The 15,472-nt window shown below is 45.2% G+C and overlaps 1 protein-coding gene across 1 annotated transcript in view; it reads right to left on the reverse strand.

Moving 5' to 3' along the window:
- The window catches only part of SLC7A14 (solute carrier family 7 member 14), a 104,428-nt gene that overhangs the window by 9,365 nt on the left and 79,591 nt on the right, over positions 1 to 15,472 (reverse strand). The window contains exons 5-7 of the mRNA XM_059687017.1: positions 15,240 to 15,386; positions 11,715 to 11,923; positions 8,950 to 9,827 (exon numbers count right to left, since the gene is read on the reverse strand). Of these exons, the coding sequence (XP_059543000.1) occupies positions 8,950 to 9,827; positions 11,715 to 11,923; positions 15,240 to 15,386 (1,234 nt within the window). The remainder of the gene's footprint in view (positions 1 to 8,949; positions 9,828 to 11,714; positions 11,924 to 15,239; positions 15,387 to 15,472) is intronic.

Below are 15,472 nucleotides of genomic sequence, written 5' to 3' on the forward strand. Positions count from 1 at the left end.
CCTTCAGCAGGTATTGGGGTACCAGGTAGATTGATATTTGTGGGTGTGAAGTGCTCATCGATATTCAGAGTCTATAGATCATTCATTTATTTGAATACCTTCATTTTATAGAAGACACAGAGGCTGGGAAAGGCTAAATCACTTCCTTAGGTTTCAGAGTAGCAGAACCCGCATTCCATATGGATCTAGAAAAGGCTCTTTCATGTCTAGTCCTTCACACCTCCTCTCCCCTGGCTGGTTTACAGACTATGCTTATTGCAGTGACTATTCAGTAAGAGGTTAGGTCTACATTTGTTCTTTGGAAGTGGCTGAAACCGGAAGGAACGCGCGTGCGTGTGTGTGTGTGTGTGTGTGTGTGTGTGTGTGTGTGTGTGAGAGAGAGAGAGAGAGAGAGAGAGAGAGAATAGGTTGACTATGATTACTTTGGGAATGCAAACCAAGGAAAGCTGCCACATAAATATTTATGGGCTCTGAGCCCCCTACAGTTTCAAAGGTGTATCACTCTGCCTTCAAAAACACATTTCAAATATGAGTGCCGTAAACCAAGAAGCAACTGTGCGTGCAGCCCGACAGAATAAATACTAGGTATTCTCCAAGTCCTGGCTCTCTGTTTGCCTTTATCCCTCTTGCCGACCCTCGAGCCAATTCAGGGAGAGTGGTGGGAAGCAGAGAAGGATCAGAGAAAAGAAAAAGTGGAGGGGGACAAAGAAACAGAAGGGAACCAATGAAGTGAGGGAGGGAGGAGAGAGAGAGAAGAGGAGAGGAGAGGAACATGTAGCACCATCTGTCACACATAAACAAAGGCTTTGTGTCGGAGGAGTAAACAGAGCTGCTAAAAGCCTCCTGTGTGGAAGCAGGGGGTTTTGTTTCTGCTCCTTCTTTCACTTGGCTTAGAGAACTCAGCATGAGGTAGTTTCTGAAAAATCTCCGGGGATTCTGGGAAACCTGAATCATCTTAACTAAACTTCACACAACAGCTCTGGGTGCTGAGATCTTAAAGGATGTGGCACCTTTATCTCAAGGAGCTCAAAAGATTATACAAATGTTACCTTGTTTAGACTCCTCCTAGCCTGTTTGAGAATGTGTGTGTGTGTGTGTGTGTGTGTGTGTGTGTGTGTGTGTGTGTGTATGGTTATGGCTATGTGCATTTCACTGACAAGAAATTGGGCACAGGACAGAGAAAGGATTGTCTACAGCCACACAGTTAGTGGTCAGACTGCGAATCCTCTGGGTCTCTCCATGCCCTAGTCCAGGGTGCGTCCATCCACCAGGGGTGGCTATGAAGTATAGACTGGTTGAAAAAGTTTCTGCTTAATTTTTTATTTTGAAGATTTTTTTGAACATATGTAAAAGTGGAGAGAAAAGCATAAAGAACCCCATGGACACATCACTAGATTTCCCCTGACACCCACTCTCCTGATTCCTTCTCTTTAGATTATTTTGAGACAAATCCCTGTCATCCTATGTATATACTTCTAAAACAGACTCCTTTAAAATTTAACTTAGTATCATTACACATTTAAAAACTAATAAAAAAAGAGATAACTCATGGACATGGACAATAGTAAGAGGGGACAGGGGTGGGTGGAGGTGGAGGAGGGCATAGAGCAGATAAATGGTGATGGAAAAAATAAAATAAATAAAAATGAATAATTTTTTAATATCATATGATATCTACTAGTAATAATTTCCCTGAATTATTACATACGTGGGGGAAACTCTTCACCTCATGAGGCTATATAGTTTTTTCAGTGATGCTGTCATTGCATGAAATAGTTTTGGGCACTGCTATTTAGGTTGTCACCGGGACTGGTATTATATTCTTTTGTAAACACTTAAAGATGGCAAGGTTTTATTTTTGAGAGTGGATTTGATTTTGGCATAAGCCTGAAGTCATTTGGAATCAAGCCTTGAGAATACGATGGCTAATTGATAAATACTATTATTTATTCTATTTGCATCTTTAATTCTGCCATTCCTTGAAAACTTTGATCCACTGCTTCGTAGTTACATATCTTATATCTGTAATAAGTGAAAGGCAGGTGTGATACTGAAAATCAGAAGGGAATCAATATTTATGCTGCAGTACAACACAACACAACACAACAAACAAACAAAAACAAATCAGAAATGGACCCTGGAGGCTCCCCTGTGGGACAGGAGTTAATTTTTAGTTGCTGGGTCCTGGTGGGAGTGGCACTCAAGGCAGAGACTAGTTAGCAGCAGAAGAGGTTCAGTATTTTAAGAACAGGCATGGCTGTGCTGGGGCACGCGGCTGCATGCTAGCTCTGGTCAAAGGTAATGGCTGTCAGTCTGTGAAAGGCTGTTTGCAGTGAAGGGAACTATTCAAAGGGAGGCTTTGGCTTCTTTTCTAGACAGAGGTCCCTGGTGGAAAGTGTGCCCAGGAGAAGTTGGGGCTAGATGGAGGAAGGACCTTGCCTTCAGCAATTGAATGGGCTTTATGTAGTAGGACACTCTGTGATCGTCAAGCCCTTTATAAAAAAGCATTTTCTTGTTCATCATCCCTGAGAAGCTAGGAACTGCATAGTCCTTCAGGGATCAAAATGGCACCGGAACTCACATCTCTTGAATCCAGAGGGGGTGCTGTTCCCATCCCACCTAAATGCCTTGGGAAGGTTTAGAAATGCCAAGCCTGCCCTCAGATGCTGGGGCACCTCAGTATGAGCAGGCAATATGCCTCCATGTCTACTTGTGTAGATCTGCTCTGTGATAAGCAAATGACCCCAAATCTACAAGGGAGAGGGGTGAGAGGAAGGGTCCTCTGGATCATCTGGGAGAAAACCTAGAACAAAAACTTAACTCTGAGAAGAGACTGGGGCACCTGCAGATGGATAACAGTAGGTTTCCAATTCTGCAGGCACAAACTCAGGCTGGGGAGCAGGTCCCCAACCTCTGGAGTCCCCCAGGAGCTGCCTGTCCTCTGCTCAGAGCTCCGTGTCAGGGCGGGACGAGGTGGGCCACCTGACCTCGGCTGGGTGGAGCTGCCTCTTCCTGGGGAGCACTTTCCATCAGGAAGCCCTGCCCGCTGCAGATAACTGGGGCACTTTGTTTTGCCCGGAGGCTTTTTTATTTTTATGACTCTGGGATCAACTTTCCAAACACATTTGCCAATGTAGAAATGAAGCCTGGATGGTACGGAGGTGTCCTCCCGTCCAGCGCAGTCTCCAACTCCCACGTTGCTGGTTATTTTTTACACCACAGGTCCTGTTGACTGTAATAGCAATAAGGTTTACTATGGAGTGGCCAGGAAGAGCAGGCTTAGGATGGAAAGATTCTCTCCCTGGCCCTGAAACTAATCTAAACGGGCACAAAGCCACATTACTTTAGGTCTCAGGTTCTCATCTGCAAAATGGAGCTGGGAATGCTTACTTTATTTGAAGGGTCTAATGGCCATGAGAAAGAATGCCTTTTGTTAAAGAATATTTTAAAAAATGTAATGATCCAAGCCAGCAGTTCTTCTTCTAACTCAACAGAAACCCAAGGGAAATGTATCCATGTGACCACCACATGCATGTCCAGGAATGTTCTTAGAGGTTCTATTCCTAATAGCCCCAAACCGGAAACACGCTAAATGTCCATGGACACAATGGATAAATCCCTTGGGGTGTATTACCACAGAGCAAGGCTAGATGGCAAGGAGAATGAACAAACTAAAACTATAGGCAACGACGTGAATGAATCTCTCACACACACACACATAATGCGGAGGGAAGGAAGCCCAGCCTCCGCTCTTTCATGGCTCTAAGTCTGTTCCAGGTGCACTGCACATGCCCACGACAGGGCCTTCCATCTCTGCGACGGCCCTCTCTCCCTTCATTCTCAGGTGCCCCTGGGTTCATCACCCCGCCCCTTCCTCCCTGCGTGTCTCCCTGTCCTGCACAGCCCCTCTGCCAGCAGGCATACTTGACTATACCAGGATCCGCCACCACACTCCCTCCTTCTTGGAATCCCACTGGCCCTGTTGCCATCCTCAGCCTGGCCTTCATGATTTTTCTTACTCTTCTGATGTTGAAGGTGCCAGTGGTTTTCTCCTCTGCCTACAAGGAGAATTTCAAACTTTTGTATGGAACAGCTCATTGGGAATTTGTTTATTTCAGTGCCCTCTCAATTCCCAATTCATGGCCCCCTTCTTTTCCTCCTGTTCCCCTCATCACAATGGCTGCTTTGGTCAATTCCCAGTAAGATTTCAGATGATAGCTCAAAGACCATAGGTGGTGTCTTCTCCTTGGAATATTTATGTTTTAGTACAGGATATATGGGCTCCATTGTTCAAATCACAAGTTCTATCTGTTCTCTACATCTATAGGCAAGAATTTGTTTTCCTCAGAGGGACTGAAAACATTTCAGATGAAAACTTGGCAGCCTTCAAGGGAAGGGAGCCCACAAACTGGTCTAACAGATAATTGATTCATAATAATGGCCCATAGGGAAGAGTTGACCTGAAAGACGCCCTTGAAAACCCATTGCACAGTGTTCTCTCTGGTCCCTCCTACTTTCATAACCCCGAGACTCTGCCCAACTCTTTGAGGTGGTCTTCACAAAACTGCATCAATCGAGAGAAAAGGAGAATGAAGGCTCTTTGTGCTCATTTTGTTGAGATTATTAACCATTTGCTGTTGGATTACTTCTCTTTCCTGAAGAAAAGAAACAAGTGCTGGGTAATCTTGTTGGGACTTGTGCCTCATTTAACTCTATGAGTCGTGTCTTCTGAAGGTCAAAGCTTAGGAAAACATTGTGACAAAATGCTGTATTAAGATTCATTTATAGAGGGTTGGGTAAAAAATGTATCAGGAAGATTATCAAGTTATGACTCAGCCTAAATCTTTAAAAAATTACCTGATGTTTCATAAGAAGCTCCATTTAAAAATACCTCTACTGTTCTCTCCAGGAAAGCTATACTATGAATAGAGATTAAGAGGAAAAATCTGACATTTTTTGAGACTCAGAGGTTTAGAGGTGGGATATTTATTCTATAATATCATTGAAGACTTTATAAGCCAATTTGGTGTTGTGGGATGGATGTATTTTATATAAGCAAACATTTATTTTGAAAATCAGGGAGTTTTGTAATTAAGTAATCTGCCTTGCTTGCTAATATCTTCTTATTCTTCTCTCTAGATGAGTTGCTCTCAAATTTAAGCATACATCAAAATCACGTGTTGGGGGGTGGGTTGGGGGGCTTGTTAAAACCTACATTGCTTTTGGAGATTCTGTTTTGGTGGTGTTAGAGTCCAAATGCATTTCTAACTAGTTCCCAGGTGACGCTGACGCTGCTGGTCAGGGGACACACTTTAAGAACTATTGTTCTAGATCATTTTAAACATGGCTGCATGTTAAAGTGACTTGCACACAAAAAATACCCCCAGTATTGACCATATCAGATCAACTGAATCAGAAAATCCCTATGGCGGACACCCTGGGGGTAGAATGTTTTAAAAACAACTCAGGTGATTCTGATGTGCGTATCTTTGTTCTAGAGTCCTTGGCTGCACATTAGAATCACCTGGGAGTCTTTTTAAAATCCTGATTTCTGGGCCTCATCCTCCGGAAATTCTGTTTCTTTGTTACTCATGTTGTGGCCGCACCCCATAACAAAGAAACAGAATTTCCGGAGGATGAGGCCCAGAAATCAGGATTTTAAAAAGACTCCCAGGTGATTCTAATGTGCAGCCAAGGCTGAGAACCACTGATCTAGGCGGAGCTGACTAGTACACCAGCCTTCGAAAATCACCATGCCAAAGCAGTTAGTAGCTCACAGCTGGGTGCTTGCTGACCTGTGGGCTCCTGTGCCCGTCTGGCCGGCCCCAGGCTGCAGGGTGGCGTCCTCCCCTGCCAGGGAGTATCGGTTTCTGGAGCGAGCTTGAAGTTTGTGCTATCAGCAAAACTTTATTACAAAAGGCTCTCTGGGAGTTTTCTTCTGATAACTGGGAGGGCAGCCTGAGTCAGAACAGGTTCACGCTGTACTTTGGCATGTGATAGCTAGTCTGGGGGACAATGAATCACTTCAGGTTCTGAAGAGAAAGGCAGGAAAGAAATAGCTCTCGTGGCTTTCCCCAATATTTTCTTATTTAAGCCCCAAAGAGCCACCACATCAAAGCTAGTAAATTATCTGCATTTTTGCAGATGAGTAACCTATAAACTGAGGCCCAAAGGAGTTAAGTAAACTTCCCAAGGTCACAAGACAAAGGTGACAGAGTTGTGATTTGAACCCAGCGATGTTTGACTCAAAAGGCAAGGCTCCCTGCCACCTCACCACCTTTGCAAAATGCCTTTGGGGTTCCAGAGACCATAGAGATCATGTAGAACCAGCTACTTAATTTGTGGGCCCCAGTGCAAAATGAAACCATGGCGCCCCTTGTTAAAAAATTGTTAAGAATTCAAGAAGGCAGCAACAGAGCATTCAGCCAAGTGTGGGGTCCTGTGTGACTGCACAGTTCGTACGCCCAGGAAGCCAGCCCTGCCTGATGTTATGTGTTGATCCACACAAACTACATATCAAACTTTCTGATCCAATAAAAAGGTCTTCTCAGAGGAACGTGGTAGGGAGGTAGGAGCCCCAGATCTGAGCATGGAGATATTGGATTGTAGTAATAGCTCCACGAGTAACTTCCTGTTGACCTTGATCATGTAATTTAACCTCGTGGAGGTTCAGTTTGCTCATCTGTGAAATTGTGAGAGGGACAAGTGTGGAGGTGGTGGACTATATTAGTGTTTTTAAAACTTTATTTTTAGTGTAGTGGCTATGACCATGGACTCTGGACCCACACTACCTGAGTTCTAATTTTGGCTCTGCTATATTCTAGCGATGTAACCTCCGTCAGATACCTCAGTTTCCTCATCTGAAAAATGGAGATTGCTGTGAAGATTAAATAAGTTAATATAAAGAAAGACCTCAGAATAATGACTATGTGATAAGTGTTATATATGTTAATTATTACTATGAATCATATAGTACTGGTACTATTTAGTACTAATGGTTTTCTTAATTTGACTCCCTTTTTAAATTAAAAAATAATCACCAGATTTATATGAGTATGTCTATTTTTTTCTAGTAATGTGAAGATGTATAGTAATTATAAAAAGTTTATTCATATACCCTCTAAAATCAGCCCAAATATTACCAATGGAATGGTCACCCCACTGTGGGTAACACTGACCTAGAAAGTGAAGGCCCCTTCCAGCTTTAATAGCCTAGCAATGATTCAGCAAGTCCATGTATCTTTGTGTCTATACCTTCATTCATTTCACAAATATATAACTAAAATATTTCTACCCACTTCAGTCACTCTACCCATGGTAGGATCTTTCCATTGCTTAGCTACATGTTCCAGTGGAAAAATGTTTAAACAGAGAAGAGAGATTGTGAATGAATCATATAAATGGTTAAAACTTTGACAAGTTAGTGATGTTGTCCCCTGGAGAAATACCCGTAATGTTTAACAAGGGATGAGACTTAGAAGACTGGAAAATTGAAACAAAATACTTATAGGAAGGTACAGAATGTCCTTCAGAAGAGAGGAATCTGCTGGAAGACATATGCTTTTCCTTTGAGTACCATGCCCCCCCCCCCCCCCGCTACTCCCCACTTCCCTCTATCTAAACCTAACCTTATAGGCTCAGTTCCAATTCTACCTCCTCAAAGTCCTTTCTGGTTATTGTGATAGGAAGTTTCTTTGTTTCTCATTTAATGAGTGCTTTATAATAACAGAGAAGTATTTATTAAGCACCTACTATGTTCCAGGCACAGAGGCCATAATGTTGAACACCTATATCCCTGGCCTCAAGGAGTGGATTGTTTACTAATCCATGAGTCTCTGTACTGTCTTGACCAAGCTAGTTGATTCATGCATATTTGTCTATCCTCTCCTTAAGGCAGGAGTTACTTATTCTATTGCTTTCCTATTCCTCAAAGCACCTAAGGATCCTCCTTAACTAAGTATTTGTTAACAGAGACCCTAGGGTTACCAAGTTGTATAGGGAACATAAAAATAGTGACTAAACAACTTTAAAATTAGTCTCCAGTTAAACATCCCTCGCAGGTTACTATTAGCACCAATCCCCAGCCATCTCATAAAATCAGTGATTGTTAGATATGATAAACATCTATTGTGAATATAGTATAAGTAGATCACAAAGGAAAATTAGAAATCTTGGGGAAGGTACAGAACTTCTTGAAGGCAATGAAAGTGAGCTTAGAGAGAGCAACTCTATTTATACCCAAAACTGTGAACAATTGAGGATCTGACAGACTCATCTCAGTTATCAACAGAAGAAGGATGATGACGTGATGGGTACTTCCCAAGAGAATGCTTGGAATATCAAAGGATAAGAAAGGACCTTGGGGGTGGGTTGGGGGGGGCATGAAAAAATCTTGAATAGTTTATGAAAGTCAATATGAATTGAGGGATGTTAAATGGTGCCATAATGCAATTTTATCAGATGAAAATGATGCCAAAAAATCCATACTTAATTTACACTTTGCTCACTTAAAAAAGTATGGCATGGTTCCTATTTTAATTTAATTTTGTCAAATACGTTTTTTTCATAATTTTTAGTTTCTAAGATAGAATGCCAATCAACTTTTCTGACCCTCACGTTTATAATGCTGTTTTCTCCTCTTTTTTTATGTGGCTTCATTTAAAGTGGACTTTTTATGATATTAATTATCCATAAGAAGACTGTCCGGTAATAGTATTCATGGAAGTGATGGATTGATCAGCATCATTCTTCAGAACCAACGACCAAGACCACAGTAGGCAGAAAGGGTATAACTGACTTTCTTGACTCTAATGCAGAAAGCAAGTGTCCATAGAACCAGCCAGATTTCTCTTGGAATGGTAATACCTAGCCCAGCAAGAAGGTTATTTTGGGATAAGCTGTTCAATGCCTTAAAAGGGAACTCTCAAGGCTCCCAAGGAAGTTGCTTACCCACAAAGCACCAGACGGCAAACCGGATCCATGTGATGGTGGAGAGCTTTAGCATGAGATAGATGTTCACCAGCATGGCAAAGGCGGGCACAAAGGGGAGGCAAGGGGCCATATAGGGCAGCTTTTTGGGGTTCTCTGGCTGCTGCAGGATCACAAACACCAGGGCACTAATCAGCAGCACCATCAGAACAACCAGAAGGATGGCCCACCAGCTCTTCTCTGAGATGTAGTCAGAACCAAAGATGATGAAGGAGCAGAAGATGAACATGAGGATGAAGAGCAGGAGCACGCAGATGGTCACCGTGTGCCCCGTAGCGGCTGTGGGCCGGTCCATTTTGCCTGGAAGGCCCAACCGGATCCTCATGGTGTAGTAACGGGGCCCGATCAGCTTTTTTAGCTTGATGAGATAAATGTTTTCAGATTCGTCGGCTTCTATGCCTGTGGTCATGTCCACAGTGCCGTAGTTGGGGTGGTTGACATTGTAGGTTGACTTGTCTGATTTCCCTATGAGCATCTCATTGTCTCCCAAGGATGGTAAGTTCTTGGCCCCACATGGGTTGGTGGCAGGGCCAGAAAACTCTTCTCCTTCACTCACAGGAGAACAAACTTCCTTCTCACTGTCAGCCAGAATGCCCTCCTTCTTCTTTGTGTGCTCCTCAGACAAGAACTTGACAAAACCATCAATGTCACTCTCTGGTTGGTATCGAAGGAGCAAGACACAGACAGAGACCAAGGTGTAGGCAAGGAGTGTGCCGATGGACATCATCTCAATCAGATCTCTCAGGCTGACTAGCAGCGAGAGGAGAGCCGCCAGGAACCCCGACACGATGCAGGCCACCACTGGCGTCTCTGTGTAGGAGCTCACATGAGCTAGAAACCTGGTGGGTTAATGAAGCACAGCGTTAACATGGCTACAGATGGTGACTGATTCTGACATGGCTTAATTCCTCCTGGTCCGGCCCCTCCAATTGGCTTATGGATTCACTGTTTTAAATACAGCTGTGCTTCTGACCCTAGGATTTTGTTCCTGGAATATAATTTAAAAACAGTTTACTTTAATTCCTCAGTTTTGAGACAAACTTTTTATTAAAGTCCCCAGTCTATTATGTGATGTGAAGGGTTGATTGAATCTTGAATCTAGGAGGTATTTCAGAAACCTAAATTGAAATCCAGGCTTTGCTGGGAAGAAGTGATAGTCACACACCTACTAGATGAGATAAATGTTTGGGGGTCCTCTGGACCTGAGTAAACCAAAGTATGGTCCATGTATCAGTAGCACCAGCATTGCCTTGGAGCTTGTGAGAAATACATAGTTTCCGGTTTCACCTGAGACCTACCACATCAGAATCTCTGGGAGTGGGGCTCAACAAACTATGCATTAAAAAAACCTCCGGAGTCTGACTTATGCCAAACCTTGGGACGCACAGCTTTACAATAAAAGTACAAGAAGTAAGCTAGTAAAATAGCACAATAATTAGGAGCTAGTACTCATTGGTGCAGGAAATATTCAGCCAGTTACCAACTGGAGGCCAACAAGAGTGATTGAATGGCTGCTGCTTCCTTAGCAGTTCCTGTGGACCTTAATTAGGTTCCTGCTCTCTTCATGATCCTCCCCCCTACTGCCTCTTCTACTCCTCCCTTATTTTCAGGATTCACACAAGACAAGACAACTGTTCTTGGAACCCAGTGTCTTTCCTTTTAATTTTCTTTGACAGAAGAAAAACCTTGTGGATGTGTGTAGCTGTCACACCCCCACACCTTGGTCAGATTCTCCCTGATCTGTCCAGCTTCCCTAATATAGCAACTCAGACACGGTGATGACTTCAGGGGATAGGCTGAGGAACTGGAGCAGAAGGTGACAGCCAATGGCAGAGATAAAGTCCCTGAGCTGGTTCCCTCTGCACCCAAGGGCTCCTGGTCTCCAGGGTTTACACCTTGCTTTGTTCACTGGAAGAATGCCTTCCCTGCAAGCCCCTTCCATGGTGGACACTGGGAACCAAGAGATGGGGCCACATCCCCTCTGTGCTGGGGGCAGATAGATTACTTCATGCTCAAGATAGGGAGCTGGAAATGTCACTATACTGGTGTGGTTAAAAGTCTGGTCTTTGGAGTTAGACCATCTTGGGTTCAAATCCTGGCCCCCCACTCAAAAGCTGGGGGATTTGAGGCAAGGGTTTTTGCCTCTCTGAGAATACTTATCTAGTTTACTCATCTGCAAAACAGAGTTATTGTGATGACTTAAAGGCATACTGTATACACAGCACCTGGGATGCACCAATATTTAATGAATGGTAGCTATTGTTATTACTATTATTAGGTTCAGTGCATAGGGTATTATTCTCTCTTTGATGAAAACTTAAAACTTTTTCAACTTCAGAGGGACTTGTGTAGACAGGGCCAGGTACCAGGCCTCAAGATGAGGGCAGGCCTAAGATGTAGCAGGATAGGTTCTCCTTTCTGGCGGCCACCCAGTGTCACAGTTTGGCACTCACCATTTTTACAAAGGAACATACAATGTCAAACAGGAGAGGGGGCAGATAGAGGAACAGATCAGTTTGTGCTGGATTGAGGGACCCAGAGTCAAATAGAGGAGCTGTTTCAGGGCATAAGCTCTTTCAACTCAAATTCTTTGCCAGGATGTGACAAGTTCCACAGTCTATGTGACAGGCACTCAGATCAAAGTTGCAGTCAGGCTGACAGCGGGTGACATTCTCCCTGTACAGGCATAACATAAAAGAATTCATTCCACAGAGCACAAAGCTTACCTGAAAAGGAGCCCATCACCAGCCATGGCATAAATGACCCTCGGCATTGGGAAGAGGGAGCCCAGCAAACTGACTGTCAGTCCTGCAACTGACCCAATGGCCACAATGAATTTTGCAGCATAGAACCCATGAACCACAAACATCTCCATGAGTGGGGATTCCGTGTCAATGGCATAATATGGCACCATCAGGGTTAAGATCATGCTCACCTGTTGAAACAAGAGAAAACGTGGCTGGAGGTAGAGGGGACTGACAGCATGGATGAATGACCCACATGAGAGAAAGTCAGAGGACTCAGAGTCAGAGGGCTGCATGGAAGTTTGGACCTGCCACTTCTTGGCACATAACTTCCCTTATAAGCATTTGGCCTCTGGAATTCTCAGTCTCTATTTTCTCCCCACACATGGACTTAGTGGACTAGACCAGATAACCTCTAATATCTTTCAATGGGCCGTTCATATCTGAGAAATAAGTCTGCAGGTATTTCAGCCCCATGAAAGTACTGACAGTTCAATGAAGGGCAATTCCCAGGTGGGAGGAGCTGCAGCCACAGGCATTGGAGCCAGGGCCTGGCAGTGACCATGAGAACCCTGCCCATATGGACATGACTCTCATTTCTTTTCAACTTTCAGGGTCCTACAAGGTCTTAACAGTACTCCTTGTCACCCCAAAGACCAGAGATCAGAACTCCAAAGATAGTTGTGTAGGAGAGCCATAGCCAATAAACTGATGAGACTCAGATGAGGACTCATATTTCCATTTCTTCTCTGTGGCTCAGTCCCAGGAGCCAGGCAGGCCAACAAACAAATTACGGCTTCAGGATGGAATCCAGTCCTACTCTGGGCCATAAGACCACCATGGCTTTGCTTAGTCAGGAATCACTACACTAGGACCTATCTCCCTTCATACATTACTAGAGGCCCAGTGCACGAATTCGTGCATGGGTGGGGGCAGGCCAGCCCACCCTGATTGGGCCAATTGGGTCGGGTGGCTGGGGGGAGGGGCAGCAGGCGGTTGGTGGGCCAGCCCTGACCCTGATGGGGGCTGGGGGACGATCAGGGGTGGTGCCCCTGATGGGGGGGGCAGCAATTAGGGGTGTTGCTGGCCAGGGGGAGGGATTGCAGGCAGTTGTCCTGCCGGCCCCACTCCTGGTCGAACTCTCGGTTGAACTCCCAGTCGAGGGGACAATTTGCATATTAGACTTTTATTATATACATTATAGATCTGCCATAATATCCTTCCCTTCAGAATTGGCCTCAGGCAATGGAGCCACCAGTCATTTGGCCAGGCTCCCCTTTGGCCTGCAAAGGCCAATGCTGGCATCAGGAAAGGAGTTCAGAGCCTGAAAGGGAGAGAGGATGCATTTCTAGATCACTTCTTTCCCTATTCCTCAGGAGCCGAGAACCTCCAGTGAAGCCATGGGCTGAGAGGGGGCAGTAGAATGGGTTACCACAGCCCAACAATTCAGCTCTTCTGGTGGTGGAATGGCAGACTGTTGGCCAGCACAGGAACAAACAACTCCTGAGGCATGGCTGAGGCCCATGCATTCTGAACAAATATTTCCCAGCAGCCACTCACCACTTGCAATGTCCCTTTTTGGGGTGAGGTGGGGTGGACTGGAGCAGAGTGGGATTGATCTTACAGCAATTCCTGTTATATCTCCTATCCTCATTAGATCAGGCTAGGCAAAGAGTTGGTAGATGCCTGAAAGTGCTCTGTAGTCTATGAAGTGCCATTCTAAAGAAGGAGCAGTTATTATGAACCTTATTGTGCGTGTGCTGCAAGGGTCGACCCCTGGAGGAGGGTGAGGTACAAGGGAGGAATAGGAGAGGAAATGCATAGCAGAGTGTCTCTGCTGCTCCCCCCACACCACACCTCCCTGAACACTCTGTCTGCGGGGATAATCAGGATATAGATAAGAGCAAACTACTTGTAATATGTGTGCATGGTGGGAGGTGATAAATGACCTACCCATAAATGTTTGGCTGGGCAACTGAATTTCTACAAACCACATCCAAAGCTGCGCTTGTGCTTTCCTTTGGTTTCCAGGACAATCCTGTTTTTCAGCTTGCCTTAATGATCCATTGGCCTGGCTTCTTTAGGTGGTTGCTAAAGATGGTTTTATTTTGTGCCTGGCCAGTGTGGTTCAGTGGATTGAGAGTTGTCTCATGCACCAAGAGTTCACCGGTTTGAATCCCTGTGTGCCCGGGTTGCAGGCACACTGGGAATAGGAGGATAGTCTATCAGTGTTGCTCTTTCATTGATGTTTCTCTTTCTCTCCCTTCCTCTCACTCTAAAAGATCAATAAAAACATATTTTTTAAAAATATTTTTTTTCTGGGGGGAGGGGAAGGAGGTGCTTTTCCCATGCTATGGCAGCAGGAGCCACAGGGCTCACAGTGTGCACCCCAGCTGCTGACTCTTTCCTAATTGTGGTGACTGGAGTGGGGACCTCAGGGCCTGGAGTATTTGTGTAAACACACACCTGTTGGCTTGTCAGCTGGTTCTCTCCATTGCCAGGGGGTGAGGGGGATCTTGGATGTGGCTGAACTATCTCTGTGGTAGAAATTCTAGGGTGGGAGCTGGGAGATGACACATCAAAAGTGTGAGGAGCATCCTAGGGCAGCCATGGGCAAACTACGGATCTGGCCCGTTTGAAATGAATAAAGCTAAAAAAAAAAAAAAGACCGTATCCTTTTATGTAATGATGTTTACTTTGAATTTATATTAGTTCACACAAACACTCCATCCATGCTTTTGTTCTGGCCCTCCGGTCCCGTTTAAGAACCCATTGTGGCCCTCGAGTCAAAAAGTTTGCCCACCCCTGATCCTAGGGTGTGATCCTGAGGACACAAGTCTGAAAGCTTTATTATGAGGACAACCCTTGACGGGGAAACCCTAAGAGGCAAGCTTAAGCTCTTCTAAAAATAAACAACAGCAGAAAGAAATTTCACTCCCCCGCCCCCCCCCCCCCCGCTCCATCCCCCGCCCTGGCATTTAAGGGAAGAGCATCTTCAGAAGACGTTGTACTCTCTCTCTTGACTCCTTGACTCTGGGGTAGCCTCGCCTCGCCTTGCCTCTCCTCGCCTCGCCTCTTCACTGTTGGGAAGCTCCCAGAAGACAGAAGAGCATTGAGGAGGGTGCACAGAGGCCCACAAAGTCTCTGCTCGCACACCCACCCGTTACTGCCAGCCTATGATCTGAGATCCTTGGACGGCGGCCCACTCCCAGCACACCATCCCCGGGCAGCAGTGGACACCAGGAGCCTGTGTGTAGGGCAGTTGGGGATGGTGACTCAGTGGCAGTGACTTAAAGGAGGGCCTGGGCTTCTCCCATCTCGTTTGAAGTCCTGATTTTCATCTTGTCATTGGTGGGTGAAGATATAGGGAGCATGGACACGTGTACAAACACCAAGGGCACAAGGAAAGGATCGCTTCCTGACAGAAGGGGACCCAGCCCCAGAGCCACATTTTAGGGTCAAATATGAAAAGACCATGAGGAGGGTCCCACAAGTCTTGGTACTTACAGATACATATGCTGTCAGGCAGATGACCAGGGAGGCAGTGATAGCATAAGGGATGGACGTGTTGGGATTTTTGGCTTCCTCTCCAGTGGTGGCGATGATGTCAAAACCAATGAAAGCATAGAAACATGTGGCTGCTCCTTGCAGCACCTGTAGGGATGATGACATCTGTCAGTACCAGAGCAGTACCAGGGCCTTACATGTGGTACCCACAATTGCCCAATGCCCAGAAGACG

This window comes from Myotis daubentonii, chromosome 3 (genome assembly GCF_963259705.1).
Source record: "Myotis daubentonii chromosome 3, mMyoDau2.1, whole genome shotgun sequence".
In the NCBI taxonomy this organism is placed as follows: Eukaryota; Metazoa; Chordata; class Mammalia; order Chiroptera; family Vespertilionidae; genus Myotis; species Myotis daubentonii.